A 15,732-nucleotide genomic window follows, 5' to 3' on the forward strand; every position below is an offset into this window, starting at 1 on the left:
TCACTTTTTATCTTCCATTCAGTAGAGCAGCCATTCAAACCTTTATCACTCTTCTGAATTCTCTTCATTCATTCTGAGCACTTCTGCTTTATAGGAAAAACAAGTGACCCTTCATCTTGCCCCAAAACTTAAAGATATATTTTCACGTGAGTGGTCTTGGACAGCATAATTTTTTCTTCAGATACCTCATTCCATCGAATATATACTTGTCTCTGAACTTTCTTTCTCTTTCTCCATAACTTGAATTTTTTCCGTCTTAAAAATGATTCAGAAGAACAGATGAGGCTCACTGTCCTTACTTCTTTACCTCACCTCATGTTATTTCACAGTCTGCCATCTGTCTCCCCACTTCCCCCAAATTATTGACAGAAATGACTTAATTGTTGGTGATCCAAATGGATCTGTCTCTGCAAAATGCCTGTAGCTTATAAAATAGGGTTTTATTTGTTATAAATTTTATATAGCTGTCTTATATTAGCTGTAATGTTAAATTGATATTAATCTGTATTTTAGAATTTGAAAGGATTTAAACATGAAAATGTGGCTGGCCCATATTTTTTCTACCTGTCTAGGAAATTTTGAATCTTACTGCTTTCTTTTCCCTATTATTATTCCTTTAGTTAATGAGGGCTTACAGAATTATCTCATTGATGGTAGAGTTGTACCCAAAATTAGTTGTGCACATGTTTATTTAATTGGTGTCAGATGATGTAACTCTTTGAAGTAAGGCCTCTACAAAGGCCTAAGACATTATTGTAGAGAGTGAGAATTTCTTAGATCTGTTGTAGGGAAACAAAATTATTTTTGGAGTCACGCCAAACTGGTTTTGAATTCTGACTCTCCCATTACTTAAAATTAATGACCTTGTGGAAATAATGTAACATCTCTGAGGCTTAGCTGACTCATCTGTAAAAAGGAGATCATAATATCTTTTTCACTAGATTATAAGAAAAGTGCTTACTAATAAGTCCCACAGCTGGTAGTCATGAGTATGAGTTTCTTTTGGCTATTCACACTTCCCAAGCCACCCAGAACTATTAAAGGTAGAATTCAGAAGCAGAGAACTGTGGACTTTTTTAATGTTTCCAAAGTGTTCTCATAACCTTTTATCCTCAGTAGACTCTTAAGTGTGTAATGGGCCACTGAGAAAGGAAATCATCAAAGCTTAAGAAACCTATCAAAGCTTAAAATTCTCATAGCTACAAAGGAACTGTAGTGTTTTGACCTTTTTATTATGTTTTTTGATAATTTTTTAAGTATTCTTACATACCTGGGATTCCATATTTACAAACATCTTGGTTCTGATTTAATAAGTACATTAATACTTTAGATTGGATATGATATCCTGATTTAACTATTTTCTTATTGGAAATTTGAGTTAATTTCTTAAATTAAAATTTCCTCACTTTTTTATCAAAGGCTATGATCTTCTTGATAGAGCTCTTTTTTTTTTTTAAGTTTATTTATTTTTAATGTTTACTTTTAAGAGAGACAGAGAGTGAGAGCAGGGGGTGGGGCAGAGAGACAGGGAGACACAGAATCCAAAGCAGGCTCCAGGATCTGAGCTGCCAGCACAGAGCCCAACTGCGGGGCTTTTGAACTCATGAACCATGAGATTGTGACCTGAGCCGAAGTTGAACACAACCGGCTGAGCCACACAAGTGCCCCTAAGTTTTTTTTACTTTGAGAGAGACCATATGTGCACAAATGGGGGAGGGCTGAGGTGAAAGGAGGGGAGGGGGAAGAATGCCAAGCAGGCTCTGTGCTGTCAGTGCAGAGCTCCTTTCAGGGCTCCAAGTCATGAACCATGAGATCATGACCTGAGCCGAAACCAACAGTCAGACGCTTATCGCACTGAGCCTACCTCATGTCTTTTTTTCTTTTTTTTGCATTATTTCTTTTGGATAACTTACTTTAGACTTAGTATGTTTAACATTCTGAACATTATCCTCTCTTTTATTAAAAGAAGTACAAATAATGAAGGCTCATTGTAAAAATGTCACACTATTTAGAAATAAATGATTAATTTTATCCCTTTTTAGTCTGTTCAGCTTCTTCTCCAAAGATACCATTTTCTTGTATATCTTTCCTAGATAGTCTCTTTATACAAGTAATTACATAGTTAATCTCAATACTTTTAACTTAAATGGAAACTCAAATGCTATATGTGTTTTTACACGTTTTTGTTTCATTTTAACTATACTGTAATTTATTTTGGTGTCTCGTTCTTTTTCTAACCACTGTTGACAAGCTACCTTATCCTAAGATTCCATCCAGCAGATCCCATGCATGAGTATGTAAAAGGCCTGGGATATAAATGAGGAATACTTGTCATTTGAAAAGGGCAGACATCACAGAATATGCCCTAAGACAGTACTGGCAGGGATGGTTGGCTCTTCGGTATTACTAGTATACAAAAGGTCATTAAGGTTGCTTAAAAATTCTTATGAAATATTTAGTTCTTTGTTTCATGAATTTCTCTCTTTATAGATTGATTCCTGTGTTAGTGAATGGCATGAAGTACTCAGATATAGATATTATCCTTCTTAAGGTAAGGAAACTTTTCTGATAAATAGGGAAGCTTTTTTCTTTTGACTTAGAGAATCTTTGAAGTTGACTAATAGAACATTTATTTAAAATAGACCCTGTGTAAATCTGTTTCCTGTTACGTATAATGTGCTGTAAAGTGCAGAGAAGCAAACGATGAATTTGAGTGATAACATAGGCTAACTTCATTGGAACCAGATGGTGACACTAGTAGAGAAATTTCCTCTTGATTCAAATTATTTGTAGTTTATTTTAAGCTATATTGAATATGATCTCAGTCTTATTCAGGTACTCTAGATTATACCAGTTGATGGGAGGCAGTACTATAATGAGATTAAAAGTGCCTGATACCTGACATGTGTTACATGATAGTTCCTTCTCCCCTTAACACAGAACTGTCTTCTGCACAGGGGAGAGTGGTTCTTAACAAAGAGGTGTACTTCAAAACCATGTGCATGGCACCATCTCTCCTTATTCTGATTCTTTTATGCATGTACATGTTATTAGCTTATAATGATGTTTGAGTATTACCAAAATTTTTCTTAAAACAGGGTGATGTTGAAGAAGATGAAACAATTCCTGATAGTGAACAAGATATAAGGCCACGTTTTCATCGATCGAGGACAGTGGCTCAGCAGCACGATGAAGATGGAATTGAAGAGGAAGACGATGATGACGATGAAATTGATGATGATGATACAATTTCTGACTGGAATCTAAGTAAGTCAGAGGGAAGAATACAGTTGCCTGCTTTGATAGCAACTTCATTGAGAAATCATACACATAATTGTACAGTGGCCTCATTAAAGGGTACAGTTCAGTCGTTTTCGTATATTCAGAGTTATGGAACCATCACCCCAGTAAGTTTCGGAATGATTTCGTCACCCTAAAAATAACCCCGTTCTTATTAGAGGTCGCTCCCCATATTTCTTCCAGTCCCCCAGCCCAAAGTAACTACCAGTCTCTATTCTGTCTCTCTGGAATTGCCTATTTTGGACATTTCCCATAAATGGACAATATGTGGTCCTTCATGACTGCCTTCTTTCACTTAGGATGTTTTCAGTATTTGTTCGTGTTATGGTGTGTATCAGTATTTCATTTCTTTTTAATTTTTTTTTTTTAATGTTTATTTTTGAGAGAGGGAGAGACAATATGAGTGGGGAAGGGGCATCGAGAGAGATGGAGACACAGAATCTGAAGCAGACTTCAGGCTCTGAGCTGTCAGCACAGAGCCTGACACGGGGCTTGAACTCACAAACCGTGAGATCATGACCCAAGCCGAAGTCGGACGCTCAATGGACTGAGCCACCCAGGCGCCCCACTTCATTTCTTTTTAATGTGGAAAAATAATTCATTGTGTGGATATGCCACATGGTTTTTATCCATTCATCACTTGATGGACATTTTGTTCTCCCTTTTGGCTATTGTGAGTAATGATGCTAAGAATGTTAATGTAAAGTTTGTGTGTGGACATATGTTTTCACTTGTGGATGTAGACAGAAGTGTGATTACTGGGTCATATGGTATATCTTTGTGTTTAAGCTTTTAAGGAACTACCAGGCTGTTTCCCACAGTGGCGCCATCATTTACTTTCTTACCAGCATTATCTTGCATTATCTTACAGTTGTGGTTTCTACATATGCTTGCCAGCATTTGTTGTCACTTATTTTATAGCCATTCTAGTAGGTGTGATTATGCTTCTTAAAGACTTCTTACCTCAAACTGCCATTTTTCAAAAAGCCATACATTTTGTTTGACATTATAAAATAGGAACATTGGCTGCAAGATTTTCCTGTTTTCTTGATATAAACTTATTTTTCATGATAATTTGCCTTTTGATTATCAAGGATAACGCTAAAATAATATAAATTGTTTTCTCATTCTCAAAGTTACAAATGAAGTTTTTAAAACTTGCTTATTTTCAAACTTAACTGCAAATCGAAATCATCTATTGAGCCAGCATTCTGCCCCACACACTAATGAAATGAGGAATCTAGACACCCGTGTTTTGTTTTTGTTTCTGTGCTGGTCCTTAAAGTTTCATGCTCTAGTTCAAGGTTTCTCAACCTCCACATTGTTGACATTTTGCCACATGGTTCTTTGTTGTGGGGGCTGTTGTGTACATTGTAGAACGTGGAGCAGTACCCACCCCCCCTACACACAGTTGTCATGACCACCAGTGTCTCCAGACATTGCCCATTGTCCCCTGGGAAACAAAATTATGCTAGTTAAGAACCACGGCTATAATTCAGAGTGTTGGGATTTCTAATAACTGATGAAACAGTTAAATCCATGAATTATCAGACTGAACTGTGTAATTCATTTGGTTAAATAATGCTAATTCCTCTGTTGCCCATTTAGTTTTCTGTTCCTTAGAGTGCCCAATGTGCCCAGCACTAGGCCAAGGACTTGGCATGTGTATCCCATTTAATCTTTACAACAGCCTTAGGTTGGTAAGGAAACTGCAAAAAGAGAAACTTGTCCAAAGTTGGTTAACATAGCTAGTACTAATGGCATATTTAATCTTGGACTCCAAATCTCCCACAAGAGAACACGAGGTCTTCACTGCTGCCACAAATTATAGTAGCCCCCTGTAATCCACAAGGGGATATGTGCCAAGACCCCCAGTGGGTGCCTGAAACTCAGAGATAGTACCAGACCCTTTAAGTACTATTGTGTGTGTGTGTGTGTGTGTGTGTGTGCGCGCGCGCGCATGTACATACATACGTACCTATGATAAAGTTGAATGTATAAATCAGGCATCATAAGAGATTAACAATCATAATAGTAAAATAGAACAGTTATATTGGGTGCCTGGGTGGCTCAGTCGTTGAAGCTTGTGACTTCAGCTCAGGTCATGACCTTGTGGTTTGTGAATTTGAGCCCCATGTCGGGCTCTGTGCTGACCAGGTTAGAGACTGAAGCCTGCTTCAGATTCTGTGTCTCCCTCTCTCTCTGCAACCCCCTGCTTGGCGTCTGTCTCTCTCTCTCAAAAGTAAATAAACATTAAAAATTTTTTTTAAAAAGAGGATCATCTGCTTTTAGACTGCACTTAACCAAGGGTAACAAATCATGGAGTACAAAAAACTGCACAGTGAGGTGCTACTCTACCTCCTCCCAATATATCCCTGTAGGCTGGGAGCAGGATGGATTCAGATTATAATGTAGATAACATTATAAAAGTAATAATGTTCATTGAGTTGGGGGAAAGGAACTACTTCCCCTTCACATCCCACCCATTTTTATATCTTTCCAGAAGTTTTTCTGTGTACCTGTGGAAAAAACATGTATACCTTTCCCTGGAGAAGAGGTTGACTTTACAGCAGTGAAATGAAATTGATTTTGTGTACTCTCTTGGTTCTTTTCCATTTATTGTATAACTCAATTCTATATCAGTATATAAAGATTTCATTCTCTTTCATGGTAATTTAATACTCATTGGTATGGTTCTGCCATACAGTATAACTAAGACTCTTACTGTTATGTAAGGTGTTACTTGTAGCCAGTTTAACAGCCTTTTTTAAAAAAGGATTTTACTATTGTTTAACAGTTTGTGATCAACTATTTAGTATGCCTAATCACATTGGGAAAAAAATTTTATACTTAATTTTTGTTACCATTTTGTTTTCTTAATTATTGCATTAAATGAAATCTGAATTGATACATAGTTCCTTGGCTAATAGTTCTTTGTCTGGAGAGAGTGCTTTCCAGCATATTTTATGCTTCATGCGCTGGTGATTTGTTCAGATTTATTTGCTTAACCTCCCGCTAAGTCATTATGTATTTGATTCTGAATGATCTAGCCCTAAGAATGTTAAGTAGAAGTAATAAATGTACACATTTTGCTGCAGGTTAGTTTGCTCATTCTTGGTCATAAAAAAGTATTTCTTGTTTATAGAGATGGACTGTGTCCTATTTAATTAAATTCTTTGAAACGGTAAATGTATGAATAAAGTGTCATGCATGTAACCAGTAGTCATGATAATAGAGTTAATGATAACAGAGTTTAATATAAAATTTTTGAATTAAATATTTCTTTAGGAAAATGTTCTGCTGCTGCCCTAGATGTTCTTGCAAATGTGTATCGTGATGAGCTTTTGCCACATATTTTGCCCCTTTTGAAAGAATTACTTTTTCATCATGAATGGGTTGTTAAAGAATCTGGCATCTTGGTTTTAGGAGCAATTGCTGAAGGTAAGTCTAAGTCAGAACTGAACTGTGAAGTCCTTACAGGCACTAATGCAGATGGCCCACTTTAAAGAGTGTTACCCTATAAGCAGACTCTTCAGTCTGGAATTCACATACTCTCTTGTGTTGCTGATGTGAAATAGACAATACTGTGATCTACATTAACTTAAAAAAGATATTTGAATTCAGAAGCCATCTTAGGATAAGTTTTACCTTGAACAGTGAACTATTCTTTAACAGCCATCGGCTTATCTCTAACCCCACCCAGATAGTTCACAAATGCTTCTGTTACAGTAAAGGGAACAGAATGAGAGGACTAATGTCAGAAGCATCCCCATTGCTAGAAAAATCATGTTCTCCGTAGGTAAGTGTAAGAAACATGGTAGGAGAGTCTCATTCTCTGCGAAGCGTTATTATGTCCTAGCTGTAAGCCTGTATATACAAGAAATTGAAGTATTTTACAGGCACTTCTGAAAGCTGTAATTTGTGTAGCAGAAGTAAAATGAACTTTTCTAACCCTACTAGAAGATACTTAAGAGCAGTTAGCTCTCATTCCTTTTTTTTTTTTCCTTAATTTTGAACAGATTATTATAGTATATTTATTGTAATGGAGATAATCTGAGTGTTTTTGATGGATGCTTGTATGATTTTAGTATTCAATTGAAATAATTGGAACCGAATGTTAGCACTTTCTGCAAGATTTGTTACTTTTTATTCCAGGTTGCATGCAAGGCATGATTCCATACTTGCCTGAGCTCATTCCTCACCTTATTCAGTGCCTCTCTGATAAAAAGGCTCTTGTGCGTTCAATAACGTGCTGGACTCTTAGCCGCTATGCACATTGGGTAGTCAGCCAGCCCCCCGATACGTACCTGAAGCCATTAATGACAGAATTGCTAAAGCGAATCCTGGACAGCAACAAGAGAGTACAAGAAGCTGCCTGCAGGTGGGACAAATCCATAACATTGTTCATTGTGGGGCATTCGAGTGGGTATTTCAGTGAGAAATTAATTATCAACTCCATGATGGAATGTTAGTATTAAACCATTAGTGGAGCTTTTGTCATCTATAGGTTTTACCTGGTGGTTTTGCAAATTCAAATGTAAAGCAACTAGACCTCATTCTTTGCTGGTTCTTCAACTCATTCTTTTTTTCTCAGTGGCTTTGATAACAGTAGAATTCTCTTTTACCCTGATTCTCACAGACACCTGGAGTGGTGATGTTGGGAGTCTTGCTTTTGAAGGAATAACAAAAGTTTGGGTAGATTCACATCATTAGTTTAAAGGTCAACAACTCCATAGAAAGTCCCACAGTGCAGTCACGTATCATCTGTCACTTAGTGAATCTACCCCAGTAGCTACTCTGTTGGTCATGTTTGGAGCTGTGTTTTTATATCACATGAGCAGTTAGTTTCATTACTATAAATATTCCAGTTTTCTGGGACAAACCTTTGTGTTCTAAAAAGGCCTGACATATTTATAGGTCTTAACTTTTTAATTAGAATTTCTTTACTGTTGACTTTGTTTATAAGAAGAAACAGTTGTTGAAAAAGTGTAAATTTAAGTAGAGTTGGACTTTACCAGATGTGAAGCAGAAATACCTGGGAGATACCTCTAATTCGTAATAAGATGAAAGAAAGTTGAACCAAAGGGAGTTGGGTGATGAATAGCACTCTTTTTCTTTTTTTTGAAGTGAGGGGAGGATAGAAATTATATTTGCTTTCCTACAAACATAATCTGTATTTTTTTAAACTTTCTACTAGTTGTTAAGCATATATTAAATGCTGGGTTTACATTCCCTGCCATCTTTAAACTTAGAGGCTAGTACAGAATACTAAATAACTATATAATTATAATTCCCGGCAAGTGCTGTAAAGGAAATACATAAACAGTTTATAATTTAAGATGGGGCTTTCACTAACAAATGGTTTAAGCCTGTCATTTTAGGAAATCCCTGAGTGGGTAGAATAGAAGCTAATACAAACTTTAATTTTAGAAGTGAAGAGCCAGGTATACTTTAAGAGTCCAGACAAATTTAGGTCTAAATTGAGGTAACTACTCCGACTCTGGAGTTTTTTCCTTTCTTGTACATTTGTGTTAATAGATAAGCCATACATAAGGTAAATTTGTAGTAATAAACGCACTATGCATTCTGATGTATAATGTAGAACTTAGACCAACATTTTTAAGAATTGTGGAGGAAAAGTTGGCAAAAATAATCCACATATTTAAAATGTACAGTGGTATGACTTGATAAAAATATACATTATGGAACAGTAACCAAGATCAAGATAATTAGCACATCTCTCACCTCACGTAGTTGACAAAGACTTTGTCTTTTTCTGTGTGGTGAGAAGGGTTAAGATCTATGCTCAGCAACTTTCAAGTATACAACACTGTCGTATTAATTATAGTCACCATGCTATGTATTAGGTGCTCAGAATTTATTCTTGTAATTGCAAATTTGTGCCCTTTGACCATCTGCATCATCCCATTTCCCCTCTCCTGCTAAGGGAAACATTTAAGAGGTCATGATGCTCTGTTCCGATACATCTCAAACTAACTGTTAAAAATGTCATTTTGTGACTCTTGGTATGTAATCTGAAGGGTAAGGTGCAAGTTAGTTTAACATTTTTAATTCTGATTTCATTCATCTGGACCGGTCACTAGAATTTAAGCTCCCTGAAAATGGGGACATTGTTTTCTTCATTGTTCATTGCTGCATTCCCAGCACTAAGTGACTAAATAGTAAATACCAGATAAATTTGCTGAATGTCTGAATATAAGAACCAACGATAGTTTTAGATTTTACCATTGTAGTGAAGCAGATACACATAGGTGACGGCCTCTTTGAAGGAAATGATAAGAAATGGGGGAGAAACAATAAAAATAAGCCTCTGTTTTGGTGAGATAAGGAGATAGGCATTTAAAGTGTAAATAGATACTGTATAAACTATAGAGGTGGCTTCCTATCTCTATTATAACCTATTCCTTTTCTACAACAGCAGTAATCTCTCTCTCTTTTTTTAACTGTAGTGCCTTTGCTACCCTAGAAGAGGAGGCTTGTACGGAACTTGTTCCTTACCTTGCTTATATACTTGATACCCTGGTCTTCGCGTTTAGTAAATACCAGCATAAGAACTTGCTCATTCTTTATGATGCCATAGGAACTTTAGCAGATTCAGTAGGACATCATTTAAACAAACCAGTGAGTATCTGTTCTTAACTGTTAAGAAAAAAAATTCTAGCATAGTTAAAATCAGTAGGTTAACATGTATGTGGAAATGAAAATGTTTGGGGAGATGTGAACACTTAGTTACTTTAAGAATGTATATCTTTAAAAGGCAGCAAGTATTTTTACTTTTTAGATGGTATTAATAAATATGTTCTTGGTGTGGAAGTTATAGCAGTATATCACATGAATGCACCAGCACGTTTTAGAAAAGGGATGGGATGCCTGGGTGGCTCAGTCGGTTAAGCGTCTGACTCTGGCTCAAGTCCTGATCTCACAGGTCATGAGTGCAAGCCTTACATCAGGCTCCGTGCTGACAGCGCAGAGCCTGCTTGGGATTCTCTCTCTGCCCTTCACCTGCTCTCTTTCTCGGTCTCTCAAAATAAATAAATAAACTTTATTCATTTAAGTAAATGCAATTTTTTTTATAAAATAGAAAAGGGATAAAGGATTTCAACTTTTAATTCCAAGTATTTTTCTATCCACCACTTCATAAATATTGTAGCTTTAGATACCATATCTAAATGTCTGTGTTTTCTTGCTGGAACTTAGAGGTATGGGGAATATATACTAAGGTAAAACAACGAGAAATTGGGTAAGTTAAAAATGCTAAATAGCAGTATAGAAGAGGAGGTATGTTTGGCTAAGAATCCAAACTCTTGTTTCTAGTAGTGTTAAGAAGAAGGTGATGGAATTGGATTTGTGTAAATAGGATTAAAATAATAGAATTTCATTATAGCTCAAAATTCCCAGCAGAAGAATAGATTACATCTTTATGATTGCTATATAAGAAGTCTTGAGAAATTGTCTGTGTTTATAAGTTATACTTAAAACGGTGCAAGACACTTGGTTCATGGGTTTGCTTTGATGTTGGTTTTGCTTTGTGTGCTGGGGCGTGGGGAGTGTCTGAATGTCTGTGCCTCTTGTTTACATGATTACTATTGTTTATTTAGTATTTAGCTGTTTATGGATTCTAACGTTTAAAAAAGACACGTAAATGACTGTCGATCTTTTTCTACAAATGCCTCTGTAAGTTTACGTATCATTTATAACATGCTGTACAGCAAGAGCCATATTACGTGTTGCAAGTTCCAGAACTAAAAAAATTCAGAATAACATTTACAGGAATTATCCCTTATTTTGATCAAAGGATTTTTCTGTAGTGGTGTATTTTATTTCAAGAAGGATAGAAGATGACTTAAGAATAGAGTAAGATTATATAAATTAAAAGATAAGGCAGAAAGTAAAAATTTTAAAGGTGCTAAGAGGAACAGACTCAATCTTACAAGGCATTCTGTAATGATTTTACACAATTACTCTAAGTGGATTTTAATTTTCATAGACCCAAGATGGACTTATTTACATATGATAGTGGAGCTTTATGTGTTTTTCATCATTATAAATAGGAATATATTCAGATGCTAATGCCTCCACTGATCCAGAAATGGAACATGTTAAAGGATGAAGATAAAGATCTCTTCCCTTTACTAGAGGTATGCTAAACTGGCAACCATTACTCTAATAGTAGTGTTTCAGCAAAAACAACATGTCTAAATATGAAGTGTTGAGTGTACGTGATAAGTAAAATGTTAATACGTTTGCATTCTGAACCATTTCTGTTAAAATGCTGTATAAGTATGTAACTGCTCTTACTTTAATTATGTTACAACTATACTAAGAAATACTGTTAAATAGAAAAGGCGTAATGGATCCTACCACATCAGCATATATATATATATGTCATGTGAATTTAGCTACATTTCTTTGTATGGATACAGAGCTATACCATGATAATTAATATAGTTCAAATTATTTTATGTGTTAATGTAATGTATATACACACATACTCAGACTTATGTGAAGTAGTATTGGGACTTGGTGCTAATAGGAGGGACTTTACTTCATACCCTTTCTGACCGGCTTGAGGTTTGATATTTATTTATTGATTGGTTGATGGGTGGGGAGGGGGGCTTCCCCTTACCAGCAGCAAACTTAAAGCCATGGCTGGCATCCAAAGGAGAGGTTTGAAAAGATAACCTGCTAATTATAGAATAGTAGAGCAGGCTAATAAATGACCAGAATTATACCGAGTACACTCCTAAAGCATTTATCATAATTTTATGGTACCCAGAAATTTACTTCTGTACTTTATTCTTTCTAGTGCCTATCTTCAGTTGCCACAGCCCTGCAGTCTGGTTTCCTTCCATACTGTGAACCTGTGTACCAGCGTTGTGTGAACCTCGTACAGAAGACTCTTGCACAAGCCATGGTATTTTTAAAAAATACTTATATCTGCCCTCCGGGCATCATAAACATTTTTCTATGGATAGGCATAATGTATACACATTTTTTTCGTGTAATTGATTCAAAGTAAGTCTTTTAAAACTTTGTGTAATTTCAGCTGAACAATGCTCAACCAGATCAGTATGAGGCTCCAGATAAAGATTTTATGATAGTGGCTCTTGATTTACTCAGTGGCCTGGCTGAAGGACTTGGAGGCAACATTGAACAGCTGGTAGCCCGAAGTAACATTCTAACACTAATGTATCAGTGCATGCAGGTGAGACTCGTTAAATTAAAATTAAGTAAGACCTGATTCTCTGTGTTACATTGGGGTTAATATCTTCTTATTCCTTGTAGGATAAAATGCCAGAAGTTCGACAGAGTTCCTTCGCCCTCTTAGGTGACCTGACGAAAGCTTGCTTTCAGCATGTTAAGCCTTGTATAGGTATGAATATTTTCTACTGCTGTGATGTGATTTTTAACAATAGTTTTACATAAGCTATGTTTTTGTATTAAACTGAAATGTCATGGAATCCCAACATTCATAAACTTGCATTTTACTGGTAAAAGGTGCTCTGAGTGAAGCAGGTGGGATGGGAACCCCCTTGTTCCTTTGAATTCATCATCAACTACAGCAGCTCATTAGGCACTTGTGTGACTGGAGAAAAGCTGGAAAAATATTTAGTATAAAGGACATGCCACCTGTGAAGCCTTGGGACTGTATGCCAGTTTATGGATAATTTTTGAATAGCCTCTTTTTGGATTAGAGGTAATCAAAAATAATAACAATCAGGTTTTCTCATCATAAAACAGTGTACTTTCTCAGATATCCTAGGGAACTTTTCAAACGGTTTACGTCAAAAGTAAATAATGATTTGTTTTTATTTTAGGATAGCATTTGTCTTAGCCTTTTGTGATGATAATAAAGGATTCCTTAAATAACATCAACTATGACTTGGCTATCAAAATCATGGATTAAATGGGTTTTGGGTTTTCTTTCATTTCTGTATCCCAATGTTTTGAATAATACTTATTTATGATACACTTTTTTGGGTTTTTTTTGCATTCCCCCCCCCCCCCCCCAGTTTTATTGAGATATAATTGACATATAACATTGTATAACTTTCAGGTGTACGACATAATGATTTGAAATAGGTATATTTCAAATGTATATTTGCAAAATCACAGTAAGTTTAGTTAACATCCATCGCCTTAATATAGTTAAAGATTTTTTTTTCTTACTGAGAACTCTTAAGATCTGCTATCTTACAATTGGAAGTTTGTAGCCTTTAACCAGCTTCGTCCAATTCCCAATTGTGCTTTTGAATAACAACTATATTTCTAAACTTTGAATAATATTCTGTATTAAACCCTCAAGTTTAAGCCTAATTACTCTAAATGAAAGTGTAATCAATTCTTGTTTTATGGAAAGCTTGTTCTACAGATATTTACCACCTGATTTAGTTTTTATGAATTTAAACTTGTATGAAGGGTTTCATTCCTTTTTTTTTTTAAGAGTATATAGATGTGTATCTTCTTCAGGAGGTACACCATGTCTAGTTATCTTTCTCTCTCTCTCTCCCTCTCTCTCTCTGTGTTATCAGCTATGATTGTTTTCTAGGTTAGGGTTTCTCAAGCAGGGGCAATTTTGACACCCCCGACCCTCCCAAACATTTGGTAGTGTCTGGAGACATTTTGTTTACCACTGGGGGTGTGTTACTGATACCTAGTAGGTAGAGGCAAATGATGTTGATAAACATCATACAATGCATGATACAGTGCCCTGCCCCTCACCAGCCCCTCACCCCTGCCACGACCCCTCCCACCCCTTGCCCCACAGCAGAATGATCTGGACCAAATGATTGGTATTACTGAGATTTAGAAACGCTGTCTCAAATCCATGAGTTTATTGGGGGTTTAAAAAAAGGATGATACTCTAATTCTTCATTTAATAGTGAGAATACGGACATAGAGTCCTTTTTCATACCGGTATATTTATTACCGAGAGATACAAACCTTATAGGGGAGGCAGGATAATTACTTGATTCTTTCTCTTTGTTTACCAGTTTTCAAAATAATGAATTGATTCCCAGCATCTTCCACAGGTATCTATATTGTGTTTCAGAGTTTAGTTTTTGTTTGTGTTTGGTTCTTCTTTGAGTGTCAGTATGAATTCATGATGCTCAAATTGTCCTACCACTGGCAGTGGGAGCTTAATCAGATGGGCTCCTTAGTCCTTCCTGGTATGACAAAATAGTCCAGGCTTGTTTTGTACATTTCCTGCCTTTAGCCTGCAATGAGATGTTTCTCTGATAGCCTTTATTCCTTTCAGTGGAAAATGATATTTAGAGACTATAATCTGAGCACTAAGGTAAAAGTTACTTTAAAAGCCAAAACCATTGATGTAAAGAAAAAAAAAAAATTTGTGTGTGTGAAAAATGAACTTTGAAGAAAGCTGTATCATGTTTTCCTCATTTTTAATTTGAATTTTCTATCTCATGATGAGAGATTTCTTGACCAACTCTTTTTTTAATAATATCGCAAATAGACCAAAACTTCTGTTTCCTCTTCTACTTCATAGAAAGTTCAATGCCCCTTTCACTTTCTTAAAATAAATGCTCTCCATACTTTTTAGAAATTATTTCTTCCCTAGATTTCAGTTTCCACCTAGTAGATTTCCTTTAAAGCACAGTACACTACTGTTGAGAAGTTTACTACATAGTTGTTAAAAAATTTTTTTTCTAGCTGATTTCATGCCTATACTGGGAACCAACCTAAATCCAGAGTTCATTTCAGTCTGCAATAATGCCACATGGGCAATTGGAGAAATCTCCATTCAAATGGGTAAGATCTTTTTCCCCTTTAAGAGCACTGTATAAATTGTTAGATGCCTTAGTATATTTAGAATTGCTTTTTCTTTATAATTTAAATGAATTTTATATACATATATTTATTATTAACTTGTGTCACAGTGAATAGAGGGAGCAAAGTATTTTCCATTGATATTTTAACATTCAAATTTTTCTTTTTTGTTTTCTCTTTTGGGGATGATTTAGGTATAGAGATGCAGCCTTATATTCCTATGGTGTTGCACCAGCTTGTAGAAATCATTAACAGACCCAACACACCAAAGACGTTGTTAGAGAATACAGGTACCATATGACTGAACTGTTATGGTGAAGAGAAAATTATTTGCCTTTAAGGTTGAGATGCGTAGAGAAACCAAAGCAAAGCTAGCTTTAGAAACCCAGCTTATTAGTAAGAGCTATTTTAGATTCTCCGTAGTGATACGTACTGTTTTAACTGTATTCCATAACCAGTTTTCAGAGACTTTGAAAAACACTTCTCTCCTATTCTGTGTGTTTAATACTCCCTAAAATGGACCCCAGCTAAAATAACTACTGAACAGTATGAATTTTAATTTTACATTAATTCAGAGAGTAACTGGCAGCTGGGAAGTAATTTTTCTTTTTAATCTATAAA

The 15,732-nt window shown here is 35.7% G+C and overlaps 1 protein-coding gene across 3 annotated transcripts in view; it reads left to right on the plus strand.

Annotated features, from left to right (window-relative positions):
* The window catches only part of TNPO1 (transportin 1), a 97,381-nt gene that overhangs the window by 66,417 nt on the left and 15,232 nt on the right, over nt 1-15,732 (plus strand). For all 3 annotated transcript variants that reach the window (XM_043591801.1, XM_043591779.1, XM_043591790.1), the window contains exons 10-20: nt 2,491-2,551; nt 3,099-3,267; nt 6,589-6,741; nt 7,456-7,681; nt 9,771-9,942; nt 11,373-11,459; nt 12,128-12,235; nt 12,368-12,526; nt 12,607-12,694; nt 14,995-15,093; nt 15,306-15,401. In XM_043591801.1, the coding sequence (XP_043447736.1) occupies nt 2,491-2,551; nt 3,099-3,267; nt 6,589-6,741; nt 7,456-7,681; nt 9,771-9,942; nt 11,373-11,459; nt 12,128-12,235; nt 12,368-12,526; nt 12,607-12,694; nt 14,995-15,093; nt 15,306-15,401 (1,418 nt within the window). The remainder of the gene's footprint in view (nt 1-2,490; nt 2,552-3,098; nt 3,268-6,588; nt 6,742-7,455; nt 7,682-9,770; nt 9,943-11,372; nt 11,460-12,127; nt 12,236-12,367; nt 12,527-12,606; nt 12,695-14,994; nt 15,094-15,305; nt 15,402-15,732) is intronic.

This window comes from Prionailurus bengalensis, chromosome A1, assembly GCF_016509475.1.
Source record: "Prionailurus bengalensis isolate Pbe53 chromosome A1, Fcat_Pben_1.1_paternal_pri, whole genome shotgun sequence".
In the NCBI taxonomy this organism is placed as follows: domain Eukaryota; kingdom Metazoa; phylum Chordata; class Mammalia; order Carnivora; family Felidae; genus Prionailurus; species Prionailurus bengalensis.